We start from the raw sequence: 18,389 nt of genomic DNA, 5'->3' as shown, positions 1-18,389 counted from the left end.
TCGGGAGCCAATAGAAGTTTACAACCTGCAAATCGGGTTTTCTCTGCCGATTCAACAAATTCAATATCTCCAATGTTGTTTGTGTTGCACCTGATTCAAAATCGGTCATAATTTATTTCGGAAATTATTTTTGGGCGCCTCTATAAATAACCGAGACTATGAATATGTAAAAAGCCAACCCCCCCCCCCCCCCACCCACCAATATGCCTTCAAAACACATTGCATAATGCAGGTGAGTGGCTTTACCAATTTCTTTCAAATACAAGTAACAAAACATCTTTTTATACATAATTGGATTTTTCAAAATTACAATAAAAAAGCAACCCATTTTTTGTAATTCTATAAAGAATAAGTTAACATAGGCCAGAATCGGTAAACTTCCCGTTCGGACAAATGTCGCAGTTAAAGTAGTGGTCTAAACAGGCAAAAAAACTGCTTAGCCGTCTATTTTGTAGTTTCAAAGGCCTTGTGACATTTGTCGAGCCAGGATGAAGTTCTTCATAATTAATGGGATAAAAAAATCATAACACTACTAACGGACTTATTACGCCATTCGCATGATGTAATTAATAAATACAATAATTCTAATTACATGATTATTAAAAAGCAAAAATTTCTTTGTAAATAATAACGTAAAATGCCTGTTTTTGACCAATCCCTCCCATGCTGTAGGTTTGTTATTCATGAAATATCGATCTGGAAATTTTGTTTCACAGGTGCCTGTCATAGAGTAATCTTTATGCTGTAACTATAATATTTTTTAGCTCCCCCATCGGAGACATCTGGGCTCAAAAATTTTGAAAAATAGAATCAAGAAACGATCAAAGAGCTATAACAGTAATTCAGCCGAAATACTCTGATATTACATAACTTCCCTAACAAAAAAAATCCTAAACTTGAAATTTTGGTCAAAATCAAAATGTTGAAAAAATACACGAAACATACAATGTAGATTGAAATGTACTGAAAACAATATTTTTTTACCCAAGCTTATCATTTTTCTTAGATGAGTTATCATAATTACAGCAACTGTCTACAAAGGCTAAAAATGCCGCAAATCATAAGTCAAACATGGCCGCAATTTTTAAACGAAGTCAAGTTTTGGAAAATGCTACCCTTGCATAGGGATTACAACAACAAAAATATATATATAAATAGAAAAAGTTGACCATTTTATCAATTATTATCTTTTTGGACCACATGGTATTAAATAACCATATTTTGCTTTAGACCTAATGTTAATTAAAATATGCAAGTTTGATTAAATTAGTGCATATATTGCGTATCAGTGAGAGTTTTATAAAAATAGATCAAATACATTCCCAGAGGTTGGATTAACCCCAGAGTCGGTTTTTATACAAGGATAATAAGGATAATGTTGGGAAAATTTCCGCTTGAAATCATTCACACTGAGAATCGAACCTGGGTTTATTACGTGGCAGTCCGATGTCATATTTTCTGTTTTTCTCATACTGTCTATCAGTTTTTACTCAGTTCAATATTTTTTTCACATTCAGAACATAAACATCCATGTCTTACTCGGGATTCGAACCCGGGACCATCTGCTATCGTAGCGCGCTGTGCTAACTACCTCGCCCCGGAGGTCAAATACTAGACTACTGGGACTCCTTATTCGTTGAAGAGCAGAGACGTCGTTAGAGGGGCACGCTGCAGGACTAGTAGTCTTGGGCACGCTTGGGTACTGGCCCCGGCAAACGTCCACGTGGCCCCGGGAAACTGGTCTGTATTTGATGGAAATTTTACTTTGATGACAAATATTGAAAAATAATTATTCAGTAAATTTTGCTTGCAGTTTGAAACACTTCTTCAATTTTCAGTAGCACGAACCCAAGCAAGGCATTTATTTCCTATTTCCCTGTTTCTTGCTTGTTGAACACAAACAGATGTATTGGGAGGGGATGCAGTTAATGGTTTTGTGGTCCGCCCCGGTCAGGGAAGTCTGAGACCTATTGAAAATGCACTTTTCCTCCCTGCTGTACACCAGATCCAGGATCCCCCCAAAACTTTATCTTCATCTGGCCCTGCACTGGCACCATGGGCGCCGAAAAGACGACACAAACAGGAAGATTTAGCTACGGTGGCTAGAACTTTCTGGGCTAATTATTTTATGGTTCAGAAAAGATATCCCCATGCGTTTCAAATTCCAAGAACAGAATTCTATTGCTTGTCCCTTTTTCGGCGCGGGAATGAATGACACAGCGGTTCTTCTCACATGCACTCAACCCTCCTGCTAATGACCTGCCCTGCAAAGGAAGGGAAAGGCCACTTTCTGAAAATTCGGAGAAACATCGAAGCGGTCTCTTCATCTGTTGATTTGGTGGACAGTTGATATCTGTCAGATAGTTTGAAGTAGGATTTGTGGTCCGGGCGGTGTAAACTTATGTAAATGCGAGAACATAGCATCACGAAGTGCTTGTGATCTCGTTTTCCTACATCGCGAGTAAAATGTCGAATGAGAAGCTGCCAGATTGTCTTCCTCTGGAGACAATGGATCAGGATCGACTGATCGACCAAATACCCTACATACCCCACCTATGCCGCGGTGGCTCAGTCGGTAACGCGTCTGACTACCATGCTAAAGGTCCCGGGTTCGATCCCCGGCCGGTTCAAATCCGGGAACTTTTCTAACGTTGGAAGCGGCCCCGGCGTCCACCCAGCGTCGAATGACATGGGTACCTGGGGGAAACCCTGGGGGATAAAGGCGGTCAGGGGCGTGATGCTGATCACATCACCCTCACTCATGACCGGATCAAGAAAGTGTGGGGCGTTACTCCCACACCCCCTATACGCCTTCATGGCGTGGTGCTAAGCACAGGGGAGCACTTTACCTTTTTCACTTTTTTTACCCTACATATTGGCATTGTAAAATAGAGTCTGACTACTACACAAGATCCTGGGTTCGACTCCCAGGGTGGTTGATCTCATGTATAATGAAGAATAAACCACGTTTCAACTAAGGAAGGAAACTAGGTATGTAGCAATTGTTTTTACAGCCGTCTGCATGCTCTCTATAAGTATTATGTTACAAAATTTGTATATATTTCTGACTTTGTGATATTTCTTAATTTAGCCTCCACATGCAAATGCGGAAGCTGCTGCTGCTTAGGTGGCTTAACATACAAATATTATTAATCCCTAGTCATGCAGCGAATAATACTTGTAATATAATCATGAGTTATGGAGAAGCACATAACTTATCAAGCATTTTCTGTTTCTATTTCTTGTGCAGTGGTTAACAAGGTTCATTATGATGCCAGGGGTCCTGGTTCGAATTCCGGACTGTGCGTGTGTGTTCTTTATGATGGTCCTCTCATCAATACCACGTCACTCTTTTTCATCTTCATCTTCACGATTAGACAAAAAATGTCAGAAAAGCGAAGTAAAATAAACCAAATTAATCATTTATATATTTCTATATTACGTCGATTTTCTACCTCTTGGGTTAAATGCGACGATGAGGATGAATGATGAGCCAAAGGAATGGCGATGGGACAGACACGATACAACCATACCTGTCCAATGTCAGAATCTTGGACCTCTGGTTTCGTAGCGTGTTATACTCAGTGGAATTCTTAGGAAGAAAAACTGTAAAAGTAGGGTGAAAAGAAGCAAAGTTGTAAGATGCATAAAAAGCCATGTTTAGTTCTTCTAAAACCTTCCAATTATCGAGTTCGTGTTTTAAGTCCACATTATGCACAGTAAGGCTAATCGGGGATCCGAACCACTATGTGCCTCCACCGGGTATCAAACCCGGGACCCCTTCATTACAAGGTGACGACGCTACCACTGCGTCATCGAGGTAGCCGAGAAAATTAGTCAGTCAAATTAATATTGAGGGACAAGGCCTGTGAAGAGTTCTTTCATTCGGTTGCACGTGGTCATCACATCGAGTCCCATAGTTTCGAGAGCAGAATTCGCTTCCATATCGCTTTCAAGTACTTCCGAAAGTGTCGTCACGATGTTGGAACAGCACAGAAATTTTGGAACTAATACAAGCAGGCACATACCCAGGGAAGGGGCTCGGGGGCTGCAGTCCTTTCCCGAAATCCTACAAATATCTGATTTTAATAATGTGTAGTAGTAATTAAATTTACTTCATTAACAGGATTAAACATCTTGTATATGGTAAGTTGCAATATACCAAGAAATTCATCTTCAGCGCATTTACTCCTCCCCCCAACCTTTTTGTCTTTTGATGGTGGCTGCCGAAATCAAAATCTGGCTACCGGCCTGACCACCAGGGATCGAACATTGAACCTTTCAATTGATTGAATAATTGAACTGGTGTTTGAAGTCCACTTTATGCACAGTAAGGCTAATCGGGACTGGACCTACAGTTTAAAGCGAGATCCGAACAACTATGTGCCTCCATCGGGAATCGAACCGGGCAGGTTCTTCAACCTGCCGAAGCAAAGACGAGAGCGTAATCATTTGAGCGTGCGGGAACTTTGTTTTATCCAGTGCCATCATATATTCAGTTTTCCACACACAAATAAGATTAATTTTAAGAAACTAGACGTGTGCATATAATTTCTTATCGTCATCATTTCCCAAGTAAACAATCAGATGCCATAGAAGACTCGGACCCGCCCTATAGAATAGTGCTTAACGCGGTCGCATTGAACTAAGAGAAACCGGATTCGATTCCGGTATGAACTGTATACATGAGATGCCTAGCTTGAACTCATATTTGCACTTTTGCCAATACTTGTAAACCTGGTTCCAGCACTTTATATCTAAAACCACGGAAAAGGGTTTTATCTACTTCTCAATTTTTTTCCAGCAAATTTACAAATCTAAAGACTAACAACATTGTTCTTGGTGTATCAGCCATTAAGCTAATGAGTTCATTCTGCATTTAGTTTCCCGAATAATGGCTGTGGATTTCGCGAGAGTATATCCGTAGACTGTTGGGGGCTACAGAAAATAATGATGTTCCTTTCCAATTTATTGATTGATTGAGTTGGTGTTTTAAGTCCACTTTATACACAATAAGGCTAATCGGGACTGGTTTTACAGTGTAAAGTGGGATCCGAACCACTATGAGCATCAACCGGGTACCGATTACAAGGATTACGAGGAGGCCCTTGCTCGTTTCCTTTACAAGACTATATATATATATATATATATATATATATATACACACACACACATACATATATAATGTATGTATACAGTATAGGCCTATATGGTGTATAAATAGTTTGATAGAAAAAATCTTACGTTTGCCCCCCCCCCCCCCCCCAAACTGATCAACCTAGCTACGTCCCTGTTAAAGAGAAACTTTCACAATTATGTATGTTACAAGCCACATATTGCTGCTGCAGGACTCTATATTATCATCTGGAATTTTGACACGAAATAGTAAGATCAGCTTTTGACAATGAAGATGTCAAATATGACAAAGATGTCAGATAGACTAATCGGGACTGAACCTCAGTTAAAAGTGGGATCTGAACAACTACGTATGCATCTCCAACGGGTACCGAATCCGCGACAAGGCGTAGCGACGAGTACAAGGCGACGACGTTACCACTATGCCATCTGAAAAGTCCACTTGGTGAGTGGAGGACGTGATCTTTCTAACGCTGTTCAAGATCTACTACTTTGTTAATACTGCCAAAATTGGAGAAGACCGGAATTTTTTTCTCGATTCCGGAGTCAACATTCATTCTTTGATTTATTTTACTTCGGCTTTTTGCCACTTTTGGCTAATCGCGAAGATGAGGATGAATAATGAAATTGACGAAGGAGCAATCACAAAGAAAAGTGGGAGCTTTTGTTTGAGCAACCAATCACTGCGTTTAAATCTCCCCGGTCCCATGTTAGGTTGTTTCTTTACCTACCAGGCTCGCAATTATGGCGGCTCGATCGCATAGAATGTCTATGGAACTCACCTCTACTGGAATAATACTTTTTTGTCTGACACAGATGTCATGTTTTTTCATTTACAGAATCTGGCAAACGTATTCCCTTCCCGACTTTTCTTTATACTTTTGATTTTAATTTAGCATAGCTTTTCTGCCACTTTTGGTTAATCACGAGTCGCGACGATGAGGATGACATTGGTGAAGGGACAGTAACCAAGAACACCCACGCCTGGATTCGAACCTGGGATCCCTGGTGTCGTGGCCCTTCCCAGAAATGAAATTGTAAATACGTCCCTGCAGACAGTCGGTCAAACTTAATACGTCCCTGCAGACAGTCGGTCAAACTTAATGGAGAGCCTTCCTGATTAGAAATGAGGCGCAGAACAACTGGAAAATTCTGGAATAAGCCAACAGACCACGCCGAGATGTTTCTAGAAAAGTCGATGCAAAGCGGTTCCCGCGATACCATCTTTTGCGCACGGCAAAAGCTTGGGGAAATCCCTCCAAGTACGCAATAAATGGTGTGCAAAACCGTGCGCTAATCCTATAGTGATAAAACATATGCGCACGCCGCTCTGTCGGTAATAAGCACGAGCATCTAGGGAAGAGGAAAAACGTGAAATAATCAAGAGAACTATGCGCTCGATCAAAGAATTCTTCAGCCATCTACAGTCAACCAGCAAAACTACTAGCGCCAGCGGCAGTTCGACGTCACAGACAAAAGGTACGTCGTCAGTTATCTTCTCTTTGCGTACGATATGAAAGCCACGTCAACCTATTAATGGTACTCGCAGTTTTCTTCATATATATATATGGCATTCCATAGTAAAACGTGAAGTATATAGAGAAATGAAATGTAGTAATGTATCCACACCTGCAGAATTTTCAAACATTGACGAGAAAGTAATTTTTTTGAAGTAACCTTCAACAAGGGCCACGAAGGTTTCCTGCCACTTCTTTATCGCTAGAGTGAAAACAAAGTAAATACTATTTACATAGGCTCATCTGTTCTCTCATTTATACCGGACAATCTCGGATCGTGAGCTGTAATTTCTAGTGAAATGAAAACTGTTCTCTTCCACAGACTACTGAGATTAATAGGGGTGTGCGGGACAGAATTTTTTGGGTCGGGACGAGACATTTTCTAATGATTTCCAGACACTTACAATGCAGAAAACGTCGTGAATTAACGACTTTTTAAAATGACCATTCGGTATGTCCAAACTTCTCGGGATCCCGCACACCCCTAGAGATTAGCAAATAAACCGATAAAAGGTAATTTAATTACAAAAAATGCCGGATTACCAGAAGGAAATGACGAGATAAACCCAAGATGGAAACTAATTTCCGTTAGAACTTTTGATCTTACTTTTGGACGTATACTTTCCAAATTCGCAAATTTCAAAAGTTAACACGAAATACATGTATGGGAATAACGATGTTATCTCATTACATATTCCGGGGAAAAAAAATCTTGGCTGAAAACTGGAGGGTCAACGCTTACCCCACTTTTATCATCGCCATTGCCTTCAATCCTGTCACAGTTAAACTAATAATACGAATAAGTGACAGTATTAAATGAACCAGCCAACAATTTTTGATTTGCTCCTTTCAGCAATGTAGCTTTCCACCGGAAATATCTAGACTCTAGAATGATGATGATGCAACATCCTTTTTCCTATATCAGTAGCGCTGAACATGATACTCTTTTTCCACAGGAATGAGATTAGGCTTTATCTTGGCCTTGAACTGGAGAAAATGGGAGCTATTTTTAGAAAGGTTTCCAGCCCTATAAACAGGGTCCGATTTAGATATTTAGAAAGACCCAGGGCTAACATCATTGGGAGCTCCCCAACAAATAATCTAATTTATAGCTTGTAGGCCAAGTTCTGGTGGTTATATTTTTAAAAAAATATTTTTACCACATTTCAAATCTTTATCGTATGTTGTAGCTTTTAAATATTTTCCCAGTGGAGGCCCAAGAGCAAGACTGAAGCCCTCAACTCACCTAAGATTCCGGTGTATACATAAAGAATGAGAAGACAAGTGTCCAACATTATCACTAGCCCAAGGATATTAAAATTTTGTTTGTTGTTTTATTTTTTTATGCAATGAATGTAAATATTTGTTTCACATAATTTAATTCTGCTGTCAGTTACATTCATTTTCATGATACTATAAGTCTTTCATTTTAAAATATGCAAATTATCGAAATATCATTGCTATAATCATAGTCCTATAGTTAAACAGTTTAAATTTGATTTGATTAATACTTAAATACGCTTGCATTTACAGAATAATGTAGTAATACAATAAATATGATCAGAATCACTGGTATATGCATGGAGGGCAGGGCCGTAGCTAGAATTGATCTCCAGGAGGGAGGGGGGGCTCATGTGTTATCAGGGGGGCTTTGTAAACCAAGTCCAGTTTTCAAAAGTTTAACAGTATTAAATCAAGGTAAATTGGGGGGGGGGGGGGCATTATGTTATTATAAAACATAAAATTTAGAAATATCATGCAAATACTACAGTTTTTCCTATATCTTCTAAAACATCTATTGAAGTGTTAATTGACTGCTACTGACACCATCCCTTAATACACACACTATACTATTTTTGATTATACAGGTATTTATATCATATAAGTAGAAATGTACAATATTCACTTCAATCATAGTGCCTACCGTGCCCTGGCCGAAGCAATAAAACTCCTCTTCGTTCCCAAAACTATGGATTTGTTGGAATTTGACGCAGCTTGTAAGGAATGTGGATGATGACGTTAAGTCCCAGATATTTGTCAAACGAGAGGCTGCAACAGGGGCAGGGAAATTACAGATTAAGAAGCTCCCCTATAAAAGAACTTTCTGAAGTCTAGAGAATCTTCTAAACACTTAGACTTCTGCTCACAAACAAGATGAACAAAACTAATAGCTGCTGTTCATGTTCTGTGAATTTATCCCTCGCGAACTTGTAAACAAAATAATATATGCTGTCTACATATTCACTCTTCACCTCAAAGAAATTAAAATGCAAAATAAAAAGTAAAAGTAAAGTGCTCCTCTGTGCTTTGCACCATGAAGGCGTATAGGCGGCGTGGGGTTAGGGTCCCACACTTTCCTGATCTTGGCCGAGCTGGGATGATGTCATCAGCACCACGCCCCTGGCCACCTTTACCCCCAGAGTTTCCTCCAGGTACCCACTTTTTACGATGCTGGGTGGGCGCCAGAGCCGTTTGAACAGGTTGAAAAAGTCCCGGTTCTCCCCCGCCGGGGATACAAAATACAGAATACAAAATAGTTTTACCTAATGTCAAGGGGGCTAGCGACAGTGCCAAGGGAGGAGCTGAGACCCTCCTGGCCCCTGGCTGGCTACGGGCCTGAGGGAGGGAACTCATTTCGCTTGATCAAATTGTTTTGAAGATCAACATTTTCAAACATAACCAATAAAGAACTGTGAAAATTCAAGGTGGTAAATGCAAACATTCCTCAAAATGACACCTGATTAGCATTTTTGTCTCTGGCCAATTTAATACGAATTTTAAAATTGGGAACTACAAAATATATTATTGTGTAGCCTGCCCCTCCCACCTCCAAGAATGCAGTTATGTAATAAACACCTTTACAATTCCAGTCTCCTAATAAAAAATGCTACTAAGATTACACAATAAAAATATTGAAATTGAAGGAACTAGAGGTCACATGAGAAGTGAGTCATAAATAAATTCCCAAGACCCTTTCAATTTACGCTATGTGATTGTTTTATTTTACTTCCCTTCTCTGCCACTTTTGACTAATAGCAAAGATAAAAATAATAAACAATTTCTTGTGCTTTTACACATCATAAGTACAATTACTGACATTACAATGAACTACTCTGAAGATGGCAGTCTGAATGCAACTTATTAACAAGAAATACAATGCCTTCATTTACTTATTGAGCTGCTGAAATACATGTGTGGAACCACAATGCTTGCCAGTGAAATTGGATGTGTGAAACCCATCAATTCAAGCACATACATTTATTTTAATTAAATACAAGTAATAACATACTTTTAATTTAAAAATCTCCTACTCACATTTCTGTATGAGTTTGTTTTCCCAAAAGAAATGTACATAAAAAAAAATATCTCAAGTGTAAGCCTACTTATGTTGCAGCATGAGAACTGTCAGTTTGTCATTTACCACCATAGCAAACTATACAGAAGGTAATAAAAATCTTTCTTCAACACATCACATCCACCTATGTAAAAGCAATTCATGGCATGCACACACTCACACAGCGTATAGGGAGGGAGGCAGGGAGGGAGGGAGTGGGAGAGAGAGAGATAGAGATATAGATAGAGAGAGAGAGAGAGAGAGGGGGGGGGGATAGAGAGGGGATAACATCTTCTAGTTTCGCTGAATGTCCCCGAAGTGCACTATATCAGAGTTCCCACCCAAGTAAAGTTTACGACGAAAAGGGTATTCAAGTTTTGTCCAGAGGCCAGTAGGTAGACCCAAATCCATATGGGAAGATGATGTTACAAGTGATATTAGAATAATGAAGATCTTAAATTGGAAAGAGTATGCCCAGGATAGAATCAAATGGAAGAAAATTCTTGAGCAGGCCAAAACTCATAAAGAGTTCTAGCACGAAATAAGAACTAGCACGAAATAAGAAGAAGAGGCTGGATAATATATTTTTGATTGTGCTTTAAGTTGAGATTCAACAAGGTTGGCACTTACTTTGACCAAAATAAGTTTCCTGATATTCCAGGCAATTTTAAAATAAATTTCCAAAACATGTTTGTGCCTCCCTGATGGAGCAGTGGTAGTGTTGTCACCTTGTAATCAAGGTGTCCCAGGTTTGATACCCGGTGGAGGCAAATAGAGGTTCGGATCCCACTTTAAACTGTAGGTCCAGTCCCGATTAGCTTTACTGTGCATAAAGTGGACTTAAAACACCAAGTCAATCAATCAATCCAAGACATGTTGCAGAGCTCTAACATGCTAATAACCAAGTTTGAAGTGTTAAACTACACTTGATATTCAAAAGAATCAAGTTTATTCCACATTGTTCACAATATATTAACAAAAATAAACTATTAGGACATTTTACATAGACTGTCTTCCATCAAGAAGCTGGTACTAGTAAAGAGTGCAATTTACTTTCATTTCGAAATATTGGGAAGAACAAAAAATAATTGAATTTCCCTGACTTTTCCAGGTTTTTGGATGTATTTTCAAAATCCCCCAACTTTTTTCATTAGTAGATTTATTTCTCAGCAGGAACTGTTCCATTGTGTATTTCTAATAAATGGTAATAATATTACTTACTAATATTCTGCTTTTAATAAATTACTTATATTTAATTTCAGAAAAATCACTTATGGGCACAAATAGTCTCCCTTGCAACATGTGTAGAGTTCGTGGTTGCTGCAAGAGTTGTAAGGAAAGCTGTCGATGCCGTCGAGTAGTGATTCAGCTACCATTTTTCACGTACTACACCAATTTTGCACACTAACAATGTGTATATGAAGGTATTCTGAAACAGTATTGTCAACTGATGTTTATAACATTTTTTCAATTATGCTTTTCTGAAATTCAACAAAAAAATACAACCTTAATTATAGTGCTTTTGACGAAACATTAGTATAATAATTGTGTATAAGGTGAATGGTATTTTTTTACATATGTATACTCATGCATTTTATATGTACTTTATAATTTGATTGCTGTTTTTAAAATAAAATTACTATTATAAAGTGTAAGCAATGCTTCAAGTTCTTCCTGAAAAATAATTAACTTATGTAAAACAAGGCTGGATAGTTTGCTTGATATTATTTCTAAGCATCCTGACATGGTGAAATCTCGGAGCAATGGACTATGCAATATGCACTAATCTTCAGGTGCAGAACATGAATATATGTACCTCTATATATGAGAGTCAGACCAAAATAACGATAATGAATTCATTACTTGCATTTTTTTTTACAAATAAATGCTATAGTATGATATAACAGACAAAAAGTGTAAAAAGCTTATGTTAAAAATCAACCACTTTTCAAAGCAACTCAAAGCCCTCTTCACCAAGTTAATGAAAGGACACCCAGGATGGGTCTCGAACCTGGAACCTTCGATGGTGAGATTGTAAGTGAACATCTTAATCTGCTTAGCTATCTTCTCCACTGCTGTTTTATCCATATATTAATGGAATCAATAAGCTAATTATTTCTCTTTTATTCCTCAAAATATGCATGGCACACACCAATTCATCAGTTTGACAAAGACATTATGATAATACAAATCTTCTCGCACCACGTAACTGGCAACATTATTTTGTTTCAACACAACGACTTTTGAACTTCCTCTCCCACTTCCAATCAATTCCCTGATGATGAATTCTGGAAAGAGTTGAAAGCTTGGGACCAGCATTATTGCATTATGCTGTTTATGAGTTGTGTTCGAAGAAAACTGTAAACAAATATGTATTTTCCTTCTGATTTTCTGTTTTTTCCTCTGCCATTATATTGGGACCACAAGGAAAAGAACCACGTGGCATGTGCATTGTACTCGTGCATGTAAAGGAGGGGCATCGTGGACCAGTCTTCACAGTGGTCCGAGCTGAATGGATAGAGGGGAAGATGCACCTAGGCTTTTGGCCGAAGGTTCTTTCGTTCGGGATCACTCTATACCATAAGTTCAAAGATCATATGCAAATGTTCAGTAACAAAAGGAAATAAACAAATAAAAAAGGCATAAACAAACTTCACAACCACCCCCAAATTTTGCCATATTCGCGAGTATTAGAAAAAGACAAAAGTGAATTTTAGATTATGGATCTCTCCTCCCTTTGAAGTTGTTAATGGATCTAAGTAGACTATCTCACTGTTAAAAAAAACACTGGTGTTAAAGTAGCGCAGACAGTGGTCCCAAGATTGTCCCTACTGTATTTGGTTAACATTTAACCTCAGTGGTGTAAATATATCACAGATAAATGGTTATATTCAGCACCACAGAGGTTGAACTTAGTGTGGTGTTGACCTCCTGGGATCACTGTCTGCATTGCTCTAACACCAGTGTTTTTCAATGTTGTATTTGTACTTCTGATATTTGCATCCTATTTCTGCCACTTTGGCTAATTTTGAGGATAAGTGATGATATGATGAAGGGACATTAAAAAAGAACACTTCTACGTACTTGTAGTAAATCCAATTAACAAAATTGCTAAAAGCATGCTTTTTCTCCTGAAACATAAGCACTAGAAGACTTGAGTATGCAAAATAAAATAAATTAGGGATGGACAGATATGAAATATTTGCAGATTTCAATGAATGCTGACAGTAATAACTGATATAATACAAAATGGCAAGAAGAAGAACCGGAATGATTTCATTCACCTCCTTAGACACAAGTAACCATGTGACTGATGGGTAGAGGCACATATTTTTGGTAAATAAAAAAGCAAAATTTCGGTACAAAAACAGTCATTTCGGGTTCAAAAGTGGTAAATAAAATGAAATTTCGCTGTTATAGCAGTGAAAAAGCACCATATAAAATGAAAATTTGGTTTTAAAAAATGTGAATATAATCCCAAATTTGCTTTAAAAACTGCACTATTACACAAAATAAACATATCCCTTCTAATAGCACATTAGATTATCAGTTTATTCCTGTATAAAGGAGTCCATTTTTGCCTCTCAAATATTTACAGCAGAATTAATCAATTTTCTGTGAATTGCATAACTCACAGGATACTTCAGACTTCAGGAAGTGTCACATCCGTATATAAACAATAAATTTTGTGTTTAAGAGTCTATTTCGCATTTTGCAGTTCATTTCGTGACAGAACAGGGTAGGAAAATGCTCCTCACACCTTTCAGAAACATGAAAAATTAACATTAGAATGTGTTATTTCACATTTCGTGTTTTCGTCAAAAACGAAATATGCATGCCTCTACAGATGGGTTTTGAGTTAGAAAAGAAAAACAAAAAACCATATGTGAATTATAGCTTCTTCACAATTTTAGTGATAAACCAAAACCTAGCCAATAGCAATAGGAGTATCAATTAATCTTCCCCATCCTTAAAATAAATAATCATGGTACTTACCCTCAGCAGCCAAGTAAGTACTGATTCTCTGTAGGGAACAAAGGTTCTTTTCTTCCCACTGGCATTCTCTGCTAAAGCAGTTATTACTTTGCCTAATATAAGCAAAGACTTGTTGATGCAAACACCTTCCTGTATGGGTGGAGAAAATAAAACAATAAACTTTTGTTCCTTATTTTCACCAAAAAAATGAAGCAACAAAATTACATTTACAGAGGTAAAATATTACAAATGAAAAATTGCACAAGGAGGATCTACTTGCTGACTGTGATTTAGTTCTGTCACGGGCATTGCTATGATTTTTTGTTAAGGCATAGTGAAAATAAATAAAAATTCATATTCTTCTACTGGATATCCAGCATAATTGTTTTTCTGTGAAAACTCCTGGGATCATCTATTCTTTTAATTAAGTTGTAGAATATGAAAATATGAAGTTCAGACTTGATTCCTGTATTCCACTTACTTCTGTATTTTTTTTTTCTTTTCTGCCAGAATACTAATTAACCTAACTTTATTTCCCCTTTACATTAAAACAATCAGTTTTTGATTTTGGGTGGATTGGCTGACCAGTTTGACCCCCCTCACTCCCTATGGGTGCAGTACTTATTCCTAATGAAGGCACTTTCCTCTCTCTCTTCTAACCCAGCAGAAGCCAATCTAGAAGTTCAGGAACTATTGACAAAGCAGGGTTACTTGACTCTCTTCTTTCATGAAACAAAACAGAGTGGGAGAGGAAGACATTATCCTTGTTCTTATCACTTCAAGGGCATTTCGCTCCCTATCAAAGAAAATGGACAAGATGTGGCAACACCTTCAGAATGTGACATGTGCTGTGATTACTGCAAAAAGAGAGATGACACAGGGACATTTTTAAAATGTCAGGGTTGCTACGATTTTTTGATTATGAAATTCCCTGACATTTCCAGGTTTTCCAGTCCAAAAATGAAATTTTTCCATACATCTTTATCATCATTTTTTTTAACCTTGTGTTGTTCAATTAAATATATAATCCATTAATTATTATGAATATTCACTTTCAAAACTTTTTTTTAGCAAATTTCATTATACACACACACAAGAATACGTGAAAATTCAAAGAATAAAATGTAAAATTACAATCAGCATCAAATGTATTGGGTGCTACAATCGCGTGCATCTAGCTTTCAGGCTAAGGTAACAGAGGTACATTATTTCACCATAACAGATCCCCACAGTATAAAAACAACAGAAAAGTTCTTAACTTTCTGCCGGATTTATAGTGTCATAGATTGATTGAATTGGTGTTTTAAGTCCAATTTATGCACAGAAAGGCTAATTGGGACTGGACGACGCTACCACTGCAACATCGGGAGAGACTATAGTGTCATAGAAAATGCTCCCTTTTTGCTTACATTTATAAGTACACAACATCTGGAGAAATTTTTGTTGCATATAGGAATTCTATACGAAATGCCAACAAGACTAACATCTATAAAATAATAGACGATAACCTCTATAGGAAATGCTAACAAGACTAACATCTATAAAATAATAGACGATAACCTCATTTTCACCACCAACCTTTCTGATAATTATGATCATATTGTCAATGTACTTTAGTTATCAATCAGATATCTGTACTGCAAGTTTTACTTTGATATTCTTTCTAATATCTAGTATTATAAAAGTGAAAATTTATTACAGAAATTCGAAGTAACCATCATTTTGCACAAGGCTGGGAATCATAAGAACGAAAGAAACAAGTTTCTAAACTGAATCTTTTTTGAGAGTGGAATCACAAAAACCGAATCCAGAAGTGGAAGGGAACTGCTTGTTCATTTTGCAACTTTCTCTCTTGCAGACTCCAAAATGCACGTAAATTCCAAACGATCTGCAAACTTCCCTGACATTTCCTTGTTTTCCAGACGCGTAGCAACCCTGAATGTGCATTCTTTACACTAAGTTGTACTTCTGTTTTCTGCATAGGTATTTATGTTGCTTTTCTATCTGTCTAGGTTTAATCACAATGATGAAGATGAGTCTTAAATTAATAATGCTAAATAGTATAAATCAGAGCTGAGGCGATACCACCTGAAACAAATACCAACACTTGAAAATTGTGATAATTGAAAGCAGTTCAGACCACAGTTATTGGCTGATATGGATGTCAATATTGTCAAAAACTAATGTCAATAACGATCTGAAATTGGGAAGGGAATAAGTATTACATAAAGGTTAAAAAAAATAAAAATAATAAGTGACTAAAAACATTAAAACTCTACTGACATTACGAAGTCATGTGTTTAAGGTACATGGTTAGACATTAATATTTTAGACTAATTCTGATTCTGATGACATGGCGTAAAGTTCAAGCTTCCTTCGGGTGAATTGATGAAATAAATGAATAAACAATAAAATATTCAAATACCTTAACCAATCTGTGGTACAAGCCACTATATGTAGGCTGGATTGGTACACTAATTATTTACGTATTATTTTAATGGATGAAAATAAGACTTTTCTAAAACTGTGCTTTAGGAAATGAATATTTATATGATTTTCTTTACTGCACGGTCTAAGGTGCTGTGCTTTCATCTCCGACTGCAGGATGGCATGGGTTCGAGTCCACTGGGTTGTCTGTGTTTTCGGCCTGTGTATAGGACTGGTGACAACCCACCATCATGAGAAAATTGGTGAGCTACGAGTGAGTAGCGTAACCCAGTCGACATGCTGACCCCACGTCGCCCCATTACTGGTTGAAGATCTTCAAACGTCTAGGTAGGATTGTGTTGTGGGATGGAGACTGGTAGTCGGGAGATGGCCCTTGAAGGGCTGTCGAGCCATGGATTATTATTATTATAATAATTAATCTTTTGTAATTACGGCTCACACGTGTAGTTTATGATCATGTTTGAATATTTTTTTATTTAATTGGAAAATTAACTCACCCTAAGTTTGTATTTTATTTAATTGGAAAATTAACTCACCCTAAGTTTGTCACCACTAGCCTGAGTGTGTGCAACTCTCTCACTTCCTGCCAAGTCCACAAGACTAATTTTACTCCTTTGGCTGAGTTCATGAGCTTCATCTTCAATATTTTCTTCCTGCAAAAATATTACAAATTTCATTTAAAATAATTAAATCAATGACTTTCAAATGTAGGGAGGCAAGACATTTCAAACAAAAATCTGTGCAGTTGATACTACACATGTTGCTACAGTAATTAACTAATTAATTTAGAAAATATGGAGAAACTAGTACTCACTTTTATCCGTGAAGCTGTTTTTTCTTCTTTTTCGATTAATTTCAGTGGCCACTGCCATCATCCTCATTGAAACTTGCTGTACCGTTGCTTGGCGTGCATCTTTTGTTTGTAGTTCTCCGGCTGCCATTAGGTGCGCTGTTGTTTACTGTACGTTAGAGTCCCTGGATGTATGACTTGATGTCATGTATGAGTACTCGCGACCGACATTTTGTAGGTAAAAATCCTTGGTTGACACTTCAAATAGCATTGGTTGTTATGGAATGCAGGGCATCACGAAACTTTAATTTTTTAAATTGTCTTGAATATAATGGCCGAATTTCAGGTATTACTTCAAAGAGCTTTGTTTATGTTTAGAGAATTTCAATCCGGTCCAGGAACCTTTTTTCTGGATCAGTTTAAATCTGGTCCAGGATCCTTTTTTCTATCTGAATTAAAATATGGTCCAGGAACCTTTTCTCAGTCTGAATTTAAATTTTGTCCAGGAACTTTTCTTCCATCTGAATTTAAATACCATCCAGCGACCTTTTTCCGGATCAATTTAAATATGGTCCAGGAACCTTTTTTGTGGATCAATTTCAATTCAATCCAGGAACCTTTTTACTGGATCAATTTAAATACGGTCCAGGAACTTTTTTTGGAATCAATTTAAATACAGTCCAGGAACCTTTTTTCAATGAAACAATATGTACCGAATTTAAATTATGCAAAAAAAAATGTTCCCGTCCTGCAGTAGAACCCAATTTAACCAATTACATTTTTAAATAATTTATCGGTTCCTGGACCTTTAACACTTACAGTGCTAATCACGTATATATACAGAGTTCCCGAACTTCTCTAGTGTGCAGATCACGTATATATACGGAGTTGAATTCAAATTTATTTCAACGGTCATTTGCCATACATTTATGGAGTTAGCAATCCTGAGTAATGTTTGGACATCGTACTTCCTCATACTGCCACTATATGGTGGGCAAATGATCATAACGGTTCTGTTTGCGTCGTTGTCTGATAGCGATATGCTTGCCTGCCTTTTCTACATTGGCGGTGATTAAGGAGGGAAGGGGGCAGTTGCTCCCCAATTTTCACCACTTTTGCCCCCGCACTGTTCTAAATCTTATCTACAAAGGGAAATATACTGTCTTTGCCCCCCCCCCCCCCCCCCATC

At 37.5% G+C, this 18,389-nt stretch overlaps 1 protein-coding gene across 2 annotated transcripts in view; it reads right to left on the bottom strand.

Moving 5' to 3' along the window:
* Positions 1-18,389, bottom strand: part of neb (kinesin family member nebbish) — a 213,331-nt gene that overhangs the window by 146,225 nt on the left and 48,717 nt on the right. For both annotated transcript variants that reach the window (XM_083138418.1, XM_083138419.1), the window contains exons 7-8: positions 16,947-17,063; positions 13,984-14,112 (exon numbers count right to left, since the gene is read on the bottom strand). In XM_083138418.1, coding sequence (XP_082994544.1) covers positions 13,984-14,112; positions 16,947-17,063 — 246 coding nt within the window. The remainder of the gene's footprint in view (positions 1-13,983; positions 14,113-16,946; positions 17,064-18,389) is intronic.

This window comes from Lepisma saccharinum, chromosome 1 (genome assembly GCF_977018435.1).
Source record: "Lepisma saccharinum chromosome 1, izLepSacc3.1, whole genome shotgun sequence".
Lineage (NCBI taxonomy): Eukaryota > Metazoa > Arthropoda > Insecta > Zygentoma > Lepismatidae > Lepisma > Lepisma saccharinum.
This window is presented reverse-complemented; position numbering and strand designations above follow the sequence as displayed.